Source organism: Neomonachus schauinslandi, chromosome 15 (genome assembly GCF_002201575.2).
Source record: "Neomonachus schauinslandi chromosome 15, ASM220157v2, whole genome shotgun sequence".
Taxonomy (NCBI): Eukaryota; Metazoa; Chordata; class Mammalia; order Carnivora; family Phocidae; genus Neomonachus; species Neomonachus schauinslandi.
Window position 1 is genome coordinate 10,694,565 of NC_058417.1, and position 20,149 is coordinate 10,714,713.

Sequence of the window (20,149 nt, forward strand, 5' to 3'; positions counted from 1 at the left end):
AACTGTGAGAGACGATGGACTCTGAAAAACAAACTGAGGGTTCTAGAGGGGAGGGGGGTGGGAGGATGGGTTAGCCTGGTGATGGGTATTAAAGAGGGCACGGTCTGCATGGAGCACTGGGTGTTATGCACAAACAATGAATCATGGAACACTACATCAAAAACTAATGATGTAATGTATGGTGATTAACATAACAATAAAAATTTTTTAAAAAAAGAATTCCTTTGTCCTTTTGGTATGCACGCAAATTTTATTAAAGGTTAAATAAGCCTCTTACCAGAATTAAAACCCAGGAAGATTTTTCAGCAGGGCCTGGGAGCCATATCTTTTCAATGTCAACATCAAGGAAGACGCGCCCCATCTCCCTGTTATCATGGGAATCCAGCTGAGGCATCTCAACTACCTGCTCATCATAGAGGTACAAGAATTTTCATTTTTCCTTCAGAAAGAGGTCATTAACTAGCACAGACGGCCACCCCAGTGACCACAGAGTGATCATTCAACCCAGTGAATGCAGAGTGAATTTGAAAGCACGTATAGCGAGTGGGACTGTTGAGTCCTCTTGCCTGAGAAGTATTCATACCTGAGAATATGCACATAGGGTCATATCTGCTTGTCTACATGGAAGTAGTGGGATTTCTTTTCTGTCTTAATAATGTTATGTCTTAACTAGCAGATGACCTGTGACACAGCCCGGTCTGAGTTAATGCTTACTCAGTAATAGAACTATTCCTTTTCGACATTATTAGTAGGGAGGGTTTTCTGGGTGGGCAGATTTTATTTTTCAAGATGTTTTCCTTGGGACACCTGGGTGGCTCAGTCGGTTAAGCAGCTGCCTTTGGCTCAGGTCATGAACCCAGAGTCCTGGGATCGAGTCCTGCATCGGGCTCTCTGCTCGGCAGGGAGTCTGCTTCTCCCTCTCACTCTCCCTCTGTGCTCTCTCTCTCTCTTTCTCAAATAAATAAATAAAATCTTTAAAAAAAAATTGTTTTCCTCAACAGGGCAAGAATCTGCCTTCCATGTTACTGTAGGAGACAGTTTTACCAAATGTTTTATCATGACATAAAATGGATCCAGCAGTGTGTTTCCTCACTGCCCACCACTCAGCCAGGTTTTCACCCCATTTCAAGGAGCACATTTTCACGTTAGTTAGGGTTAGGATAGGCTATGATGCAGTAATAAATAAACCTATATATAATCATCCACTTAATGCAAGTGAAGTTTCCTCCTTGCTCAGGGCATGGTTTAGTAAATGAATGGTTTAAGGGGAGCTAGGGGGCTCCTGTTCCATGCAGTCAAGACACCGCTACAACAAAATACCACAGACTGGGTAGCTTACAAACAACAAATATTTATTTCTCACAGTTCTGGAGGTTCAGAAGTTCAACATCATGATGCCAGCAGATTTGGTGTGGCGGCTGGTGAGAGCCTACTTCCTGGTTCATAGATGGCTGTGCACTCACCTGGTGCTAAGGCACTAGAGATCTCTCTGGGATTCTTCTCTAAGGGCACTAATCCCATTTATGAGGGTGCCACCCTCATGACCGGATCACCTCCCAAACGTCCCTCCTCCTAATACCATCACTTGGTGGATTAGGATTTCAGCATATGAATAGGGTTGGGGGTGGGGTTCAGTCCACAGCAGGACTTAAGGAGGCAGGCTCTTTCGTGTGGTGGTTCTGCCATCTCCAACATGAGGACTGGCCTCAGAAGCAGGAACCACAAGCCAAATCCCCAGATCTCTAACCCAGAAACTTGTTACCTGAGAATCTTGCAGTTGGTGACCTTCAACAGGTCATAGAAGAGAAATCAGTCAGGCTTCAGCATCCCGCTGGGACCTTGAGCACAGAGTCATGTGAGCTCTTGTGAATTCCAGAACTGATGCTGGAAACCCAGAAGCTCCCTAATTGGGTTTGGGACCCAGCGGCCTGGTCATGGAGTCTGGAGAGACTTGTGGGGTGAGGGCTCACCTAAGCCAGGAACCTGACATCAGAAACCTTGGGTTCAAGTCTTGGCTTACGTCTGACTAGCCATGTCTCTGAGCTTCCGTAGAAATGGGTACCCTACGGGCTGCATGAGATGGTTTCAAGACTTAAGGAAGGTGATGTTTGGGAAGATGCTTTGAAACTAAAAGGCACAAGACAAATAACTACTTAATATGACTCATCTGGCTTTTGCGGAGCCCTTCCCCTGTGTGGCCGACAGCTCACTTCCATTCAAAGATCAGGGTGAAGTAGCCCACAGCAGCTCCTTCGAGAGCTGTTAGGTGGGATTCTAGCTAGACAAAACCCTCCTTCAGGGACTCTTTGGAACCCCCCCCAAAGTTCTAAGGCTGACAGCCCCAAAGTCTGGGAGGTTTTGTAGCTCATGGGTCCACCACATGATGATGGAAGGGCCCAAAAGATGCTTCCAGGAAGCCATTCTCGGCAAACACCGGACAAAATCTGGACCCTACCCCCACCTCTGGCCCAGTCTCCAAACATTAGAGTCACCCTCAGCCCTCTGTCTTCACCCCACCAGTCCCCAACCCGGGCTTTGGGATTTCTCTGCGTCATTATTTTGTCCCCGGCTTGCTAACTGAAGCTTCTACTGTTGGGCCATGTGTCCCAGACCACGTCCTTCTGCCTCAGTCCCCCTAGCACTGTTGCCCAGAGCTGAATGGGAAGAGGGAAGAAATCACCAAAGAGGAGCATCTTGATTTCAGCATATCTGACCTTAAAAAATCTCTCTTCTGACATCTGTGGGGGAACCCCAGCTGGGGAGCGTTAGCTGAGACTTGCCCTCTCTGTAAAAGGCAGGCTTTGGACACAGTGGCCCCTGATCTAACTCTGCGATGGGGAGATGAGGCGGAGAGGAGAAGCAGCAGGTGAACGCAGGCTGGCTGACCCCCACGGAGGTGGGCCTGGGTCCTCCTTCCTCCGAGGCTTTAGCAAGGACTCCCCAGCTCTGCCTCCCCTCTCTCCTTCTGCCAGGACAGATGCCAGATGACAATCTGCTCGCAGGGTCATCAGAGGCAGGAGAGACTAGGGGAGCAGGGCCCCAAGTCCTACTGGAAGGTGGCTGTGCCCTTAGTCTTTGGCCTGAGCCCTCCTGCAACCCCCATGTGGGACCTCGGACACTCAGCTCCCAGACCTCTTGAATTTCCGCCTCCCTCTCCGTGTCCACAGGTCCCCACGATGGAGTGCCTTCGTTCACCTCCCCCCACCCCTCTGCGCCAAAGCCCTCTGGGGGCTGAATTCAAGTCCTGTTTAAAAAATTTACTGGGAAGCTGAGGCTCAAGCACACATATTTTATTTTTTTAATATAACGAGCCCACGAGTACTTTACAGGGTAAATAGCCTAAGAAGTCTTCCAGCAGGACTTCCTTGTCCCGTGGCAGGGCGCTGGGACCTCTGGGTTCCCGTGGAGGGCTGCACCCAGGTCTCCTGCAGACACGGGTTCGGGAAAGAGGGCGTGCTCGTGTCCGGTGTGGAAAGTGTTCCCTTTGCTGTCCCTTGCAGGGCTTCCATAGACTTAGGAGTGCTGCCTGGTTTAGCTCCGAATGCAATTACTGGTGTTTTTCTTTGGCATCTAACCCATCGTGGGGACAGCATTCCAGAAAGAACTTGGGCACTCTGCTGTGCGAGCAGGCTCGACAAAGGGCACCACCATGAAGGAACAGCTGCAGGGACCCCCATTCAAAGTGCCCATGTGGCCTCCCTGGGGCTGCAGAGGGCGGGGGGGACCACCATTATCATCCTGGGGCAGCCTGGGGAAGAGTGGTCAAAGCAAATGGCTCCACTCCGGGGTTCAGGCCACTGTCCACCATACCTGGACTCTTTGGTTTTGCCCGGTGGCCCCTCCTTCTCTCTCCCCGCCCCCAGCCCCTCCTTTGTGCTCCCTGCCCCTGAGCACCAAGGTCACTCAACCTGGGACTTCTCCTCCCATCTGTGAAGGGATGGATCCTCTCTACCCAAGGGACACTTCCAGAATGGTGCCTGCTCAGCCTTCCTACAATCCGGGGTCATCAGGGGAAAGAAGCCAGGGTGGGGAGGGTCAGCCTCACTCTTGGTGGGAGACACTGGGGCCAAGTGGACCTGGGAACCATGGCAGGTCAGTAACGGTCCGCCACCCGAAACAGGCCCTATACTCTATTCGCTGCCCCCGGACACGGCTTCCTGGCCCCCGACGGCCTCTCTGGAGGATCCCGGAGCCACCTCGATTGTCCAGCTCAGTCAGCCACCCAGACACTGGGCATTCCACCGCGGCAGCGCGGCACACCGGGGTGGGGGGCGGGGGGGGGGGGGGGCCCTCGGTACCACCCCCAACCCCTCCCCTCCCGCACCTCCTTCCCTCCCACCTGGCATCTCTTCCCCACTTTGGTCACTCTTCCTGCAGCAGGGGCTCTCGGTCCCCTTCCTGCACCCTGTCGTCCTCCTCCTTCTCCATGCAGCCCACGGTGGCAGCCAAGCCGGCGCCCACGCCGCCCCCGACCACCGCAGCCCCCGTGGCCCCCACCGCAGCGCCAGCCGCCACCATCCCGGCCTCCGCAGCCAGCGCGGCCGCGGCCATGCCCGCGCCCACCACGCCGCCCGCCAGGCCCATGAGCCCGGCCCCGACGGCGCCCCCCACGGCGGCCAGGTGGCCACAGAAGCGCATGGTGTACGAGTCCATGAAGACCTTGGCCTCGGCCTGCAGCTCGGCCTCCAGGGCCTCCAGGGTCTGCTCTCTGCCCTTGCACAGCAGGGCCGCCCCGTGGCGGGCCAGGACGGCGTCCTTCTGGGTGCACAGGAGGTTGCGCATGGTGTCGGGCAGCACCCGCAGCGCCGAGAAGATGCGCTTGGTGGCCGCGTCCTGCGGCGGGGAGAAAGGGAGGCGCGCTGACCGCCCGCCCGGGAGCCCGAGGCCTGGGGCTCCCGCGCGGGGCCGCGGCTCACCTGCTGCCGCACGTACTCCTCGAACTCCTTCTTGGCAGCTTCCACCGTCCTCAGGTCGTGCAGCTGGGCGGCCATCTGTCCACGGCAAAGCCAGGCTGCCTCCCTCCTCCCGCTCCCGCCCTCGGCTGCATCCCAGGGCCCACGCACCCGGCCCCCCAGACCCTCCGGAGGGTTGGGGGGGGACGTACCTCGTCCGCGGAGGCGAACCCGGGCCCGGTCCTCCCCATCCAGCCCGAGAGGTTCTGCGGAGACATCAGGGGAGGGGTCAGGACGGGCAGGGGGGCGGGGGGCTCTCCGGGGCCTGGGGGCGGGCGGGAGGGGGGGCGCACCTTGATTTCCTGAGCTAACTGCTGCCCCGTGAGCAGGCGTCTGTCCCCCCTGGCGACGGGGCGGCCCTCGCTCCAGTACCCCGGGCAGCGGCTCTTGGCGTGCTGGGGGGCTGCGCTCAGCACGTCCGCCACGTAGGCACAGAGGTGGCCGAAATCGTCATCTGTGTCTGAGGAAGAGATTCCTCATGCTGAGGAGACCGGGGGCTGAGCAGGGCCGGGCTTTGGGAGGAGAGAGGGTGTCAGAGGCAGGGAGAAGCTCGCTGGGGCCAGGGGGTGGCCAGAGGAGGGCAAGCTGGGGAGGCCTTGTCCCCGGGGACGCTCACCGCAGGGGCTTCCGTGGCCTTTGCTTGCCCACCGACGCCCTGGGGTGGGCAGGAGGTAACAGCGGGCTCTCCTCCCTTGGAGCAGCTCCTGAACCTTGGGGTATTTGCCGGAGGATTTCTGAGAGACGGATGGGGAGACCTCTGAGCTAGGGACCAGGCTCCTGTTCTTGGCTCCACCGCAGGCCCCCCCGGGCCTCCCCTCCCCTTCTGCCCAGTTCCCCCCCAACCCCCTTGCATCCCCTCCTTCGGCACCCCTCACCTGGATGATGTCACCCACGCGGCCCAGCCCTGCCTTGTTGGAGTAGGATGAGTCACGAACTAAGAGATCTAGGTGCTGGAAGAGAAGGGGTCCTGACACCAGCAGCCTGGGGGTGTTAGGGTCTGGGGTGATGGGTCCAGAAATGGGTGTCTCACCTGGATTGGCACCATCCCATAATGTCTGCCCATCACCTCGGCCACGTGGACAAACATCTGGGGGTGAGGCACCAGGGGTCATGGCTGGGTCACCCCAAGGACTGTGGCTTCCTCCCCTCTGGGCCCACTGGGGGACCCCCCACCCTCACCCCCATACTCTCCCCACCCCCCACACTCCCAGCTCTGGGATTCTCCTGCCTCTCCCAACCCGGCATCTCGTGCTCCACCCTCTGCCCTCAAACCCACCAGCCCAGCTCCAGGTCATGAACTCCTAGGCCAGAACTGGAAGGCACACCATTACGGCTGGTCCAGTCCCCTGGACTTATGGCCAGGGCAGGAATAGGGTGGCACCCCAGGACCAAATTTTCTCCTCACCTCCAGATATTCCAGGTCTGTATCCTTCAGCTCCGGGGAGGTGTTGAGGATCTGGAACCAAGGAGAACAAGATGGAAGAGGGTCTGCAAAGCAAAGAGATACTGGGAAGACCCCGGTGAGGAAGGAGCTCGCAGGCCGACAGTGGGGCCAGGACCCGGGAGACACCTGCCTGGGGGCCTCCGCAGCCTGCAGGGCCTGGGCTGGCCGTGAGGGACCGAAGGCAGGCCCGAGAATGGTCCTGCGGGCCTTCAGCGGCTCCCGGGGACCTTTGACTTCCCTTTTGAACAAACCATGTTCCCACCTTCACCGACTGCAGGCATCCCTCCCTTGCAGGGGCATCCCCAGAACCTGTGGGGGGACCCCAGACACAGGCGTCTGTGAGATCAGGGTAAGCATCCCGAGCACTCCCAGGGCCAGCCCCGGGCTGAGATGTCCCCGTCCTGGAGAAAGCTGAGCGGGAGCTGGGCCGATGGGGCGGGGCACCGGATCACAGCGCCCTCACCTGGTAGGAGCTCAGCATCGTGGTGAGGGCGCAGAGCTTGGTCCTGGTTTCTCTGCTCAGCTCGGGGCTCATGGCGTCCCCTGTGTCCACCAGGAACACGGCCACCTGTGCAGGGGGCGGGGGAGGCGGGGAGATGAACTGAGGGGTCAGGCCTGCCTCACTCCGCCACGTGCTCCCCCAACCCTCCCTCGTCCACCGCATCTTCCTGTACCTGCCCCCAAAGCTTGCTTTCTCCATTCCCCTCCCCTTTGTCTACGATCTCCCCGTCCCCCCAAACCTCTTCACCCTCTCCTCCCCCGGCCCGCAATCTTCACCTCCTGTGCCCTTCATGCCCCTCACCTTCCTCCCCTCCTTCCCCAGCAGGAAAGGGTGGCTCCACATCCATATGCCCCTGGTAAGGCTGTTGGCACCCCACCTGAACCCCTGCAGGGACCCTCCTCCTCTCGGCCAGCCGCCCCCCCCTGACTCCTGCAAGGCAGAGAAAGAGAGCATCCGTTGGTCCATCCAGCCCCCATTCCCCTCCCAATTCCAGGCTGGGACCCCTAAACTGCCCCCCTGCCCCAGCCCTTCCCTCACCAGGCTTGGCAGGCCCCGGAGCAGGTGGTTGAGGAGGAAGGTCTTCCCTGAGTGCTGCTCCCCCAGGACAGCCAGGAGGCAGACAGGGGTGTCCCTGGCCAGGGGGTGCTTCAGACAGCGGTTGATGGCCCCCATCCTCAGGATCAGGCCTCCAGAGGTGTTGATTCGCACCAGCAGCAGTGGCTCAGCCCTCACAGCACATGTCTGCGTCGGGAGAAGGAAGGTTCCCTGAGCTGCCAAGGGCAGCGCGCGTCCGACCCCAGACTCCGTTCCGCACCCCGACATCCCAGAATAGAGCCAGAGCTGCCGGGCCCCTCAGGGATCGGACCCAGGTCCCTCCAGCTCCCCCCGCCCCAGCAGCCCCAGCGCCGAGGCCTGGGCCCTGGACCTGCAGCACGGCGGGCAGAGGCCTCTGCGGCAGGAGCTTCATCTTCTCCCCCAGGCTCCGGAGGCCCTTCTTCTGCTTGCAGATCTTCCGGCACTCGGGGCAGCAGGCTGGCTGGCAGCCGGGGACACGGTGCGTGCTGAAGCACCGCGTGCAGAAGTCATGGCCGCAGTCCAGCGAGATGGGCTCCCGCAGCCTCTCCAGGCAGATGGAGCAGGCAGGAAGCTCCCGGGGCGCCGCAGGCCAGGACCCCAGGCCCAGCTCTAACTTGGGGAATGGCGTGTGGGACCTGGGGTGGAGGGGGGGGGCGGCAGAGCAGACTGTTGGGAGCAGCATGGGGGGGGCGTGCAGGGAGTACGGCGGGCTGGGAGTTTGGGGGGCAGGGTGCTCCCAGAGAGGCCAGCTCACTGACTTGCACCCCAGTGCCGGGGATGGCAGAGCCGTGGGGACAGTGCTCCCGGCAGGGAGGCGCCCGGGTGAAGTCCTAACCCTGCCCCATGGCCGCCGCCACCGCCACCCCGGGCAGCCACGGGCAGGCTCCTGCACGGACTGATCTGGGCCCCCCGTTTCCTAACCGGCCAAGAGGAGAGGTTAGCAGCCCTGGGCTCATGGGGCCATTAGGGCACCCTGCCCAGTGCCTGGCACAAACCTTCTGGAAACCTCTCTCCCACAGCCTTCCACTGTAAGGGCTCCCACTGGGAGTTACCGGCCTCGCCCGGACCTCCCCCCCCCCCCCCCCGCCGACAGGAGTGACACCTGCATACACCGTGGGGCCACAAGGAGAGGGTGGGAGCCTCCAGGTGGTGGGGCAGATGGCTCTGGTTCTTAGAAGATGCCTTCCGCGCTCCCTCTCGGAGCTGGATTCGGTCTCCAAGCAGTACCCACCGGATTCTCCCTGTCCCTCCCTCCACAGCAGATCCAGCTTCGGGCCCTCCCCTGGGACAGCCCGCAGGACGCCGGGGGCCACAGGGCCCGGGTTCCTGGACCCACAGAGAGCGAGCAGGCCTTGAAGCAGTCCTGCTGGCAGGCCCTGCCACTTACCAACTGTTGCGACTGCTTCCCACGAAGCTCCGTTTTCTCTCCTTGGAGACAAAAATGGGGGGCAGGGGGTGGGAATAAAACGTTATCTAGAAGAGAATCCAGGTTTCTGTCTTCCTCCTGGGTCTCAGTGGCCTCCATCCCCCTTCTGCAGACCCATCCCTCGTCCCCAGGTGGCCCTTTCCCACCCCCACCCATTCTGCCCCCCCCCCCAGATGTCAGGACCCAGGACTTGCCTGTTTGCCCAGCCAGTGACAAAAGGAGATGATTGACAAGGCGGACCTCGGCATGGGGGGCGCTGGGAGGGGGGAGAGGTCTGCAAGCAGAGAGCGGAGGCCCGAGACAGAGACCCGGTCGGCTGCAACAAGGATGGCTTTCCTCCTGGAAGGGCCGAGCTGTGGCAGGTGGAGGGTGGGTGGGTGGGGGATGGTCTCCCCAGAGGAGCCGACCCGGACTCGTCAGAGCTGGAAAATAGATGTGACAGTCGGGAAAGAGGAGGCTGCCTCTGGACTCACCCCAGGGGGAGGAGACAGGACTGCGGGAACCAGGGCTCCGAAGGAGGGAGGGACTGAGCCGGGCCCAGAATCCCTGGCAGAGGCTGGGATGCAGGCAAGAGCCGAGGTGGTGAGTCGCCATGGAGACGGAAGGGAAAGATAAGGACAGGGAGGGGGGAGGAGGGATGGAGAGAGAGAAGCCATATGGGTGCATGGCAGAGATGGAGCTGTGGGCAGGCACGGCCCCTACTGGTCCAGCCAGGGTTCTTCTGGGGCCACCAAGCACGAGCACGGTGTGCAAAAGGAGGGGTGGGGGAAACGGGGACAGCACCGCCCCAGCTGACCTGGAGAGGGACAGGGAGCCTCCCTTCCGTCACTGGAGGAACATTTTACTGAGCACCCGCTCTATGCGGGGCCCCAGGATGCCGGCCTATTGCATGTGGTCCTGCGCCTTCCCTCCTGGAGCCGAGTCCCCAGCCCCCCTGGCATCTCTGACATTGGCTGTGTGACCCCTGGTGTCTCCCCCTTCCCATGGCTTTCACGTGGCTTCAAGCTCGTGACCGTCCCTTCTGGACCTTCTGACTGCCTCTTGACTGGCCTCCTCCCATCTGCTGCCCAGCGCACAGCCAGCGTCCACCCCCCCACCCCCCAGCACAGCTGCTCCATGGCTCCAACACTGGCCATAGCTCCCTACAACCATCAGATCAAAATCCAAACAACCTGGCCTGCACCTGCGGGCCCGAAACTTCCTCTCTGGGCTTTGCCCTCTCTCCCCGTTCCCTGCTTCTGCACCTTGGCTCTGGGTTCCCCCTGCCTGCATAAGGGGCCCCCCTTCCTCCCTCCGGAGAGACCCTCGCAGGCCCAGCTCAGATGCCATCCCCCCTCCGGGGACTGCCTGCCTCCCCTTTCCTGACTGGACGTGACCTGGCCGTCAGGTGGCTCGTGGTCAGGTACCTGGTTGTGATAGGTTCTGAGCGGCCAAGGCTCTGGAGCCAGACTGCTCTGGGCTTGCTTCCCAGCTGATCTGTATGAGCCAGGGGCCCTGGGTGTTTGCTTTCACTCCTCTGAGCTCTGAGGGGGTCACAAGTACGTACAGAAAGCCACTTGCCCAGGGGAAGTTATTCTTAAGCCCCAGGTGCTAGGATGCAGAGGGGCAGGGGGATGGATTCACCCAGAGAAGTCCATCCAGTAGAGACCTTCCCTAGCAGGCGGGGCTGGATATTGCTCACGGCTCACTCTGGTCTTTCACACTTGGAAACGGGATGGCACTGGTCACGCACCCAAGAAACTGGCCCTGGTCACTCTGGCTTGCTGTGTGGATGGCGGATCAGAAGGACGGGGCTGGAGGTGGGCGGGGAGGCCGGCTACAAAGGCTAGGGGCCCCCCCCCCCCAGGCCAGGCACTGAGAGAGCTGCTTGCTATGAGCCACTGTGGGAACCGGCCCTGCAGAGCGACAGGCCTGGGGAAACTTATTGCATCCTGGGGCTGAGAGTCTCCCGCTCCTGGAGAAAGTCCAGGCCTCCGTCCCTTTGCTCTTAGAGGACCCTGCTGGTATCTGGGGCTCTGAGGGGCACCCCTTGCCCAGGGAGACCGACTGTGGGGGTTAGGTGTGGATGGCCCCATTCTATCCACGAGGCTCTGTAGGCCTGTGCATGTTTCTACTGTCTCCGAGAAGGATTGAAACCTGATGGGAGCATGAGAATCTCCAAACTACAAGAAGAAAATGTCAAATCAAACATAATACCTGCTGAGTTTGGCACCTGCTACCCTCTACGTGATGTCAACGGGTAAAATCAACTCGGCTTATCCTCTGTGAGGTCAGAATCAAATCACGAGCGCCATTGAGCCAAGAAATGGTTCCTGAGCACCTGCTGAGTGCTGAGCACTGAGCTGGATTCTGGGATAGTCGTCACGTGGTCCTACACACTAACAAGTAATTTGTTCTTACCAAATTCAACGCTGTAAAGATTATACAAATCCTCTTTCAAAAATTCAGGGCAGGGGTGCCTGGGTGGCTCAGTCGGTTCAGCGTCTGCCTTCGGCTCAGGCCATGATCTCAGGGTCCTGGGATCGAGCCCATCACTGGGCACCCGGCTCAGCGGGGAGTCAGCTTCTCGCTCTTCCTCTACCCCTCCCCCCTGCTCTCTCTCTCAAATAAATAAATAAAATCTTTAAAATAAATAAATAAAATAAATAATTCAGGGCAAAAAAATGTCTGTTCCACGTGGGCTATGGGCAACACTTGTTTGGGCGTGTCTGCTCTGATGTGGAGAGAGAGTTCCCCAAGGTCAAAGTTCCTGAGCACTGCAGGTAAGCCCTGCCCAGGAGGGGGAGGGGACACTAGCAGGTGGCCCGGTGCGCCTGTGTAGGGACCACAGTGTGTGGAAAGGAAAGGAAGAAACTCTGCTCTGCCTCGCCCCTTGGTTTCTAGTGGGTGAGGATCCCATGTGGGTCCCCCACAGTGCCCCCAGCCCACCCCAGGGACTCCTAGGGTCAGGAAAGGTCACACTGAGCCAGGCCTGGCCCTACAAGGTAGACAGGCCTCCGGGGTGCTCCTGGGAGCTGAGTGGTGACTTCAGAGAGAGCAGAGCCCACACGGAGGGGCTGGGGCAAGAGGGTGGTCCTGGGTTTCAGGAGCTTGGGCTGTGGAGAGGGAGTGAGTTTGTTCATTCATTCACCCAACAAACATGGTGGCTCCTCCCTGTCTTTGGGACCAGCTCCCGGTGGCCCAGCTCTGACCTCCTGACCTCTGGTTTCAGCTTCTGGCCTGGGGAGAGGGGAGGGCAGAGAGTCGCTTACAGAAAAACCAGGAGCCAAAAATACAGTCTCCTAGACTGCGCCCCTGTTTGGGAAGGCTTCTGGGTCCCCTGATGCAGGCAGGAGCTGCTACACACACACACACACACACACACACACACACACACATTCACCTAATCACCCCCTCTCATGCCCTTCCGTGCAAATTCACACACATACACGGTCAACATAGTCCCACTTACCCACACCGTGCACACCGCCCCTTGTCTGTATAGATTCCCCAGCACTCATGGGTATATACTTAGACTCCCAACCACACATGCACATCCACACACTCATACACTCGCTCCTTAACACACTCATGCACAAACACACTCGCATGCATGCCAGGGCCCTCCTACGTGTGCACACTCACACATGAGTTCACACTTACTCCCATGTGCATGCACACAAGCCATAGACTCCTACTCCTGAGCGTTGTCCCACACACCCTACGTGCATGAACTTACCCTGCGTAACACAACCTACGAGGGAGGTACTACATTACTCCCATTTTACAGAGGAAGAAACAGACCAGAGAGGTTAAGTCACTTGTCCAAGGTCACACAGCCATTCATGGCAGAGCTGGAATCCAAACCCAGTCAGTCAGGCTCCTGCGCCCAAACTCTTGACTACTACATTCTATGGTTTTCTGGGTGGCAGAAATTATGTCCGCTATCATCAGCCTGGAAAGCAGTTTGTGGTCTTGCTGTGTCTCCCTATGCAGTCACTCACTTCCGAGAAGGAAAGAAAAATTGGACAAGGCCTGGTCTAGGTGGATATTGGAATTAGGAATCAGGCAACTTCGTTGTGGATGGTTCTGACCCCAGCTTGCTGTGTGACCTTGGGCAAATCACTGATCTTCTCTGGGCCTCAGTTTCCTGCTGTGTAAGTGGAAGGGGGCTCAATGAGGCCAGAGGGCCCTTCTACTGGAGAGTCCTGCTCCTCTCCTGCCTCCCTGGCCTGGAGCTTCCCGAGGGCACGGGGCAGGCCGGCACTCCCCAGGAAGCCTGGTCTAGCAGACACTGGCGAGCACTGGGTCCCTCTTCGTCCAGCCTCGCCACCTGGACAGCTCTCCCTTGTAGGAACCTGGATGCCCCCAGCACTGCCAGCGACTTGCAGGCCATGAGGGGGATCGTCACACCCTCCCTCACGGTTGCTGTGCTACTGGGGCAGATGTCGGGGATGTGCCTTCTCTGGGAAGATCCAGCCCTTTCCATCCCCTGGCCTCCACCCAGCTGCCCAACGGCACTTCCCGCTGGGTGACCGGCTGGGAGAAATTGAAGGAAACGAGCCCACCTCTGGGGCTGAGGGGACATCCCGCCACCCATCCCCACCCTGAACCCAGGTACGCTCTTCCCCACTCCTCCCCAAGCCCTTCCCAGGCCCCTGCCCTCTCCACCCACGCCCCCCAAGCCTGAGCCTCAGCTTCCCTCACCAGCCCCTCATCCCTGTCCATGGTACCTCTCCCTGAATGCAAACAGCTCTCTCTGGTTGTGGCCAAGGCAAGACTCTGTCACTCTTTGTCTTCCATTTCTTCCACAGCTTCTTCCTCGTCCGCAGTCTCTCCAGCAGACTCATGTGCCACTCCTGGACCAGGAAGTCTGTGAAGGTCTCTACTGCAGGTAGATCCCAGACACCCTGATCATTGAGCACATTGAGCACACCCCACCCAATGTGTCCCAGAGGCCTGTCAGGTGAGTGAGGAGTCCACTCACCCACCCATCCATGTATCCTTCCATCCACCCATCCGTCCATCCATTCTCCATTCCTCCAAACATCCATTATGCATGCACTGATTATCTACCCATTTGTTATCCACTTACTTACCCACCTACCCAGTCAACCACACACTCATGCATTATCCATCATTAATTCTTCCATGTATGCACAATTCATTTCCTATATTCTTTTATCCATCTATTCCCCAGATATTCATTGATACATCTTCCCATGCATGCATATATGCATGACTTCTTCCAACCACTTTCCCATTCACCCATCCTCTCCTGCACCCACCTGCCCCTTCCTCCATCCTTTCCCCCACCCACTACCCCCATCCACCCACCCACCCACCCATGCATCCAGCCACCCATCCACCCACCTGCCCCCACACATCCACCCATCCATCTGCCCCCATCCACCCACCCACACATGCATCCGTCCTTTCAGCCATCACTCTCCTTTTGTCTGTCCATCCAATCATCCATTCTTACACCTATCCATCCATATTGCAAAAATATATCGAGCACTATATGCCAGGCATCATGCTGGCCCTGGGAGTCTACTGATGAACTTTCATGGTGCTTCCAGTCTGGTGGGTGAGGCAGAAAAATCATTAGACAAGTCCTGGGTGATAAACTCTCTGATGAGTGTGAGTGAGGGCTGAGGCAGGAGGACCACACAAAGGCAGCTCACGTAGATCTGGACATCTGGGAAGGCATCTTCTACAAGGCAATGCCCAATATAAACCCGAAGGATGAAGGCAAGCTGGCCAGCAAGGCTGTTGGTGAGGGATGACAACATTTCTGGCAGGGACACCAGCATGTGCAAAGACCCTGAGGTGCAAGATAAAGAGCCTCGCTTATGTAGCTTGGGAAGCAAGGAGAGGCAAGGGGAACAGGGGCCAAGGCACCCAGGGGCACGTAGCCCTCCCAGCTTCTGGCATCATCCCTCATGCCTGGCTCCACACAGCTCTCTTGCGGGGCTCAGGAGCCCACTATCCTGTCAAGCCAACAGCCCCTGGGTGCTGTCGCGTGTGGTGAGCTGGGCAGGGCAGGTGCTGCAGAAGGCCCAGCTGCCTTGGCGTCCAAGCCGACACGGCTGCCTCCATGCCAGGCCCCCTTGTGTGAGCATCAGAGGCCCGGACCATGCAGCTGGGCCCAGGGGACAGGCCTCCTTCAGCTGAAGGACAGCAGTGGGACCAGGGCCAGACCAGAGATAGCAGAGCTGGAAGGAGGTGTGGGCCCCCCCAGCAGCTACCGCACATGGCAGGCAGCTTTTAGTTTTGAATAAAGATCAAGATAAGGCCAAGCACAGTGCGGGAGTCCTGCTTTTGTGGAGAGAAAACAAGGTATCCACGAAATGGACAGCCACTGCCAGGGTCCATCAGCCCCCTTTCAGCACAGGTGGCCCCAGCCCTGCCCGGACACCTCCCCTTGGATTGCAAGGCCCCATTCCAGGCCACAGCCCAGATGCCCAAAACCCTGATGACACGGGGGGAGGGTGCTGCCAGGTCTGTGAGGAGGCCACAAGTCTGCCCTTCCCACAGATGGCCGTGGTTACAAGTGGTATCTAGCTTCGACCTCTGTGTTCAGAGCTGGGAGGGGGGACAGTCGGCAGGGTGGGACACAAAGGCCAGTCCCTGAACTCTACAGATGGGCAGGAGACAGTCCAGATGTCCTGGCCGCACCCCTCTTCTGCTTGCCAGCTTCTGGAACCTTCTGTCAGCAGCTAGAGGAAAGTCTGAGCTCCCCAGTCTCCTTCGCAAAGCCCCCATCATCAATTTGATCCCAGGCTTCCTGAAATGCTTCTCATAATAATAATTTTAAAAAATGATCCAACATTTGCTTAGCAGTTTAGGATCCACAGCATGCTGCCACACGAACTGCCTCCGTTGATTTGCATTGCAACACAGTGATTGTTCACACTGAACGGGGAAACTGAGGTTCAGAAAGCTGAGGGGACCTTCCAGTGCCAGGCCTGGCAGGAGGAACTGGGCTCCTTGACTCCCAGGCCTGTGTCACCCCTTCAACCCGTCCCCCCAAGGTTCTGTGCGCTTTAGGGTGTCCCGAGGGTCTCTCCACTCCCCTGCCTGGGACACGCTCGCCATTCTCACCCAGGTCCAGGTTGGCTTTCCCCATCCTTCCCTGTCTTCTCGCTTGCTTCTCAAAGTTAGAAAAGGCCTCCTGTGTACCAAACAAGCATGGGGTTGGATGCAGGGGCTACACGTAACAAACGGGGTCCCTGCCCCCAAGGAGCTCAAACCAGGAGACAGAGAGCTGCCCCTCTGCGGGGCCAGGGCTGGGACAGAAGCCTAGGAAACTGTGGGACACAGAGCACAGATTGTAGAGGGACATGGAGATGCCCTACCTGCATGACAATGGGAACCATAAAGGATTTGCAGTGGGTGGCATGCGATCAGATCTGTGTCCCCGAACTGTCACTTGGCCTACTTTGTCTCCTGGAGGAGACCGCTTACAGTTCTGGATAGCCACGTCTCTTGAGCACCTTTGGGGATTTAACTAGTCGTCCACCCTGTCCCCTAGTGACAGAGCTCAAGAGCATATCGTGAACGTTTTGCTGTCACATGCAGTGCTGTGATGAACGTTCCTGTTCTTTTTTTTTAATTTTTTTTTTTTTTTTGACAGAGAGAGACACAGTGAGAGAGGGGACACAAGCAGGGGGAGTGGGAGAGGGAGAAGCAGGCTTCCCGCGAAGCAGGGAGCCCGATGTAGGACTCGATCCCAGGACCCTGGGATCATGACCTGAGCCGAAAGCAGACACTTAACGACTGAGCCACCCAGGCACCCCGAACGTTCCTGTTCCCTGACACCACTTCCCACCTGGATCATCTGGCCTCGGGATGTCCTGACGAACACGGCGGCTCATCACACATTTTGATCTTTGCCAACTGCAGCTACATATGTTGAACGACGCTTCTTGTGGTCTACACGGCATTTCCAGTTCGCTCCAGGGTTTTGAGGTTATCCATCTGCCTTGTTGACACACACAGGGTTGTTTGGTTTTGTTTTCCTTTTAAAGGGGAAGATTTAAAGCCTCCTAAATGTCCAGTTATAAATAGATAGTTGATGATTATATAACTAAACATAACCCAGGGTTACTTAGGCGAAGCTGTTGTTGATTGCTGGGCACCCAGAGGCCTGTCCCTTGGACTGAGTCCATTACTGATTAGGATCCAAGCTCTTAATGGGGCGCCAGGGTGGCTCAGTCGGTGAAGCATCCGACTCTTGATTTTGGCTCAGGTCACGATCTCAGGGTCGTGAGATTGAGTCCCACGTCCCGGCTCTGCACTGGGCATGGAGCCTACTTGAGATTCTCTCTCTCCCTCTCTGCCCCTCATACACACACACACACACACACACACACACACACACACACACACACACCACATTTGGAATTTCTTTCTCTCTCAAAAAAGAAAAGAAAGGAAAAAATAAAAAGAAATAAAAAGAATCCAAGCGGGGGCGCCTGGGTGGCTCAGTTGGTTAAGTGTCTGTCTTTGGCTCAGGTCACGATCTCAGGGTCCTGGGATCGAGCCCCACAGCGGGCTCCTTATTCGGCGAGGAGTCTGCTTGTCCCTCTCCCTCTGCCCCTCACCCCCACTTGTGATTTCTCTCTCTCTCTCAAATAAATAAATAAAAATCTTAAAAAAAAAAAAGAATCCAAGCTGCTGCTGATTTTCTCATATGAGAGATAGGAGGGGAATGTGGCACCTGCCAGAGGCCAGCCACTGGCCCTCGCCTGCAGCAGACAGAGCCCGGCCCCAGGGGCTCCCCCGGCCCCCCATCAGCACATCTGGGAGCAACTCCTGAGGCCCCTGCTGTGTGGGCGGTGGGCAGGGAAGGACCCGCAAGGAGCAGCACTTCCCGCGGACCTCAGGAGAAGAGAAGACCAGCTGAGAAGGGACAGGGGCGCCCCAGGCGGAGGGAAGAAACCCACAAAGATCGGGAGTCCCCTGCCACTTTCCAGTTGGAGAGGTTTCTGGCATATGAATGAATGACCTCATGCCAATACAGGGTTATGAAAGCTGAGGCATATTTTTAAAATTTACAAGGGATGCCTTGAACAACAAAGAAGTCATTCGGTCTAAATGGGAGGCCCCCGGTAACGGGCCTGTGATAGGTCCTGTATGAATCGGATGGGGCTGCCATGACAAAGGACCACAGAAAGGGGGTGGGGATGAAACAACGGAACTTAATTTTCTGACAACTCTGCAGGCTAGAAGTCCAAGATCAAGGTATCAGGGGAGTTGGTTTCTTCTGAGGCCTCTCTCCTTGACCTGTAGATGGCCGCCTTCTCCCCAGGTCCTCACGTGGCTGCCCCCATGAGTGTCTGTGTCCCAGTCTCCTCTTCTCGTAAGGACACCAGTCATTGGATTAGGGCTCACCCCAATGACTCCATTTTACCTTACTTACCTATTTAAAGGCTCTGTCTCTGGGGCACCTGGCTGGCTCAGTTGGAAGAGCACGCAACTCTTGGTCTCAAGGTCATGAGTTCAAGCCCCACCTTGGGTGTAGAGATTACTTAAGTAAATAAACTTAAAAAAAAAAAAAAGTAAAAAGGTCATTAGAGTTCAAAAAAAAAAAAGATTGAAAATTATTTTAAAAAAACATAAAAATAAAAAAGTTTCCATCTCCAAATAGAGTCACATTCTGAGACCTTGGGGGTTAAGACATCAACATATGAATTTTGAGGGAACACGATTCAGCTCATAAGAGGCTCCATGTGGATAACTAGCATGTGAAGGTGAAGAGGGTGAGGAAGAGGGTTTTCCAACTGGAAAGTGGCAGGGGCCTCCCGATCTTTGTGGGTTTCTTCCCTCCGCCTGGGGCGCCCCTGTCCCTTCTCAGCTGGTCTTCTCTTTTCAGTAAAGCATTTGGCAGTTGGCGTGGAAGATCAGAAGGGGAGAGAAGCTGGGGGCCAGTGTGTGGGGGGGGTAGGAGGACGGGCAGGAGGCACCTGGAGATTTGTTAACCCTCGCAACGCCCTGACATGAGAATCAACCCTTCCCCCATTGTACAGATGAGGGAACTGAGGCTTGGAGGGGTTAAATGAGTTCCTCAGCCTTCTCATCCGTTCCTTCACTGAAGCTTCAGCAGCTGAAACAGTCCGGCCTGGGGTGGCCCAACAGACATCTCCTGCGTGTAATGAAAGAGTAGAGAAGCCAAAATTCAAATATTAAGAGATAGGAAGGTGTGCTGCAAAGGCAGGGTCAAGCAGGATGTACAGGCTGGGGAGCATCGATTGATGTGGGGGGGGGCAGCAAGAGAGGAAGAAGGAGGCTTACTGGTGAGAGTGGTGATCACTGGGGCTTCTGGGAGCCCCACAAGCACCTTTCTGGAGGTTCACGTTGGCTGGCAGGAGTCCTGGGCTTCTGGCAGCTGACCCACCCTCACGCATCATCATCCCCCCCAAATCAGATTCTAGACATGGCTCCAGACCCCACGCCCCACTCCCCTGCAGCACCCCCTTTCTGACTCCCATGCCGCCTACCCAGGTCTGGAGCATCCAGGCAGTCAGCCAAGGAGCTGAGAGTTGTAGCCAGCTGGCCCCTGAGAAGCAAACTTCCCATCACAGACTCTGCCCAGCTGAACCCACGTCCCCCAGGGCCTTGCAGCTGGAGGTAGGCAGACAGCCAGACCGAGCAGAGCCGGGGGCTGGCTGCGGTCCAGACCTCTGCGTATAGACTTCCCTGGCCAGGTGGCCTAAACCTTCTTTCAGCTGGACCAGCCCAGCAAGGTTGTGGGGGACGCTGGGTAGCACCCAGGCTTTGGCATCAAACAGGCCTCAGTTCAAATGCGGGTTCCACCCATTTCCCTGGGCCAAGTCACTCCCCTCACTCAAGCTCAGTTTCCCGGCAGTAAAACTGAAGATACTAATTGTTCCTGTGTAGGGTTATTGCAGAGAGCCGAACATGCTGTTGGTGCTCAATAAATGCTAGCTGTTAATCGGCCTTGGAAGCAAGCCTGGGGGCTCACCTCGCTGCGCCCACATCTCCCCAGGTGCCATCCTCCCCTGCTTTTGGACAATGAGTCTAGGGGCAAAAGGGCAAGAGTTCTCCGCCCTGATCAGACAACCCAGGCCGCTCCATCCCAACTGATGTCCCCGCGCTAGAGAGGAGGAACGCTGTCAGCTGAGAGGCCTGAGCAGATCCTGGAGCGATCCACAGAGCCCAGGCCACAGGCCACCCACAGTGGCCACTGGGAACAGATGACTGGCTGAGAAGCCCCCTCCCTCCCTGCCTCTCACCAATCCCAA

At 57.5% G+C, this 20,149-nt stretch overlaps 1 protein-coding gene across 1 annotated transcript; it reads right to left on the minus strand.

Moving 5' to 3' along the window:
* Window positions 1–4,295: 4,295 nt before the first annotated feature.
* On the minus strand, window positions 4,296–9,148 carry RNF112 (ring finger protein 112). Its single transcript, XM_044921743.1, has 14 exons — window positions 9,095–9,148; window positions 8,862–8,902; window positions 7,824–8,109; window positions 7,436–7,639; window positions 7,199–7,327; window positions 6,860–6,964; window positions 6,358–6,408; window positions 5,983–6,039; window positions 5,828–5,902; window positions 5,569–5,686; window positions 5,246–5,412; window positions 5,105–5,158; window positions 4,917–4,991; window positions 4,296–4,833 (listed from the first exon to the last, which is right to left on the minus strand). Exons 1-14 carry the CDS (start codon window positions 9,146–9,148, stop codon window positions 4,363–4,365), a joined length of 1,887 nt encoding a protein of 628 aa, XP_044777678.1. The 3' UTR covers window positions 4,296–4,362.
* Between the last annotated feature and the right edge of the window lie 11,001 nt (window positions 9,149–20,149).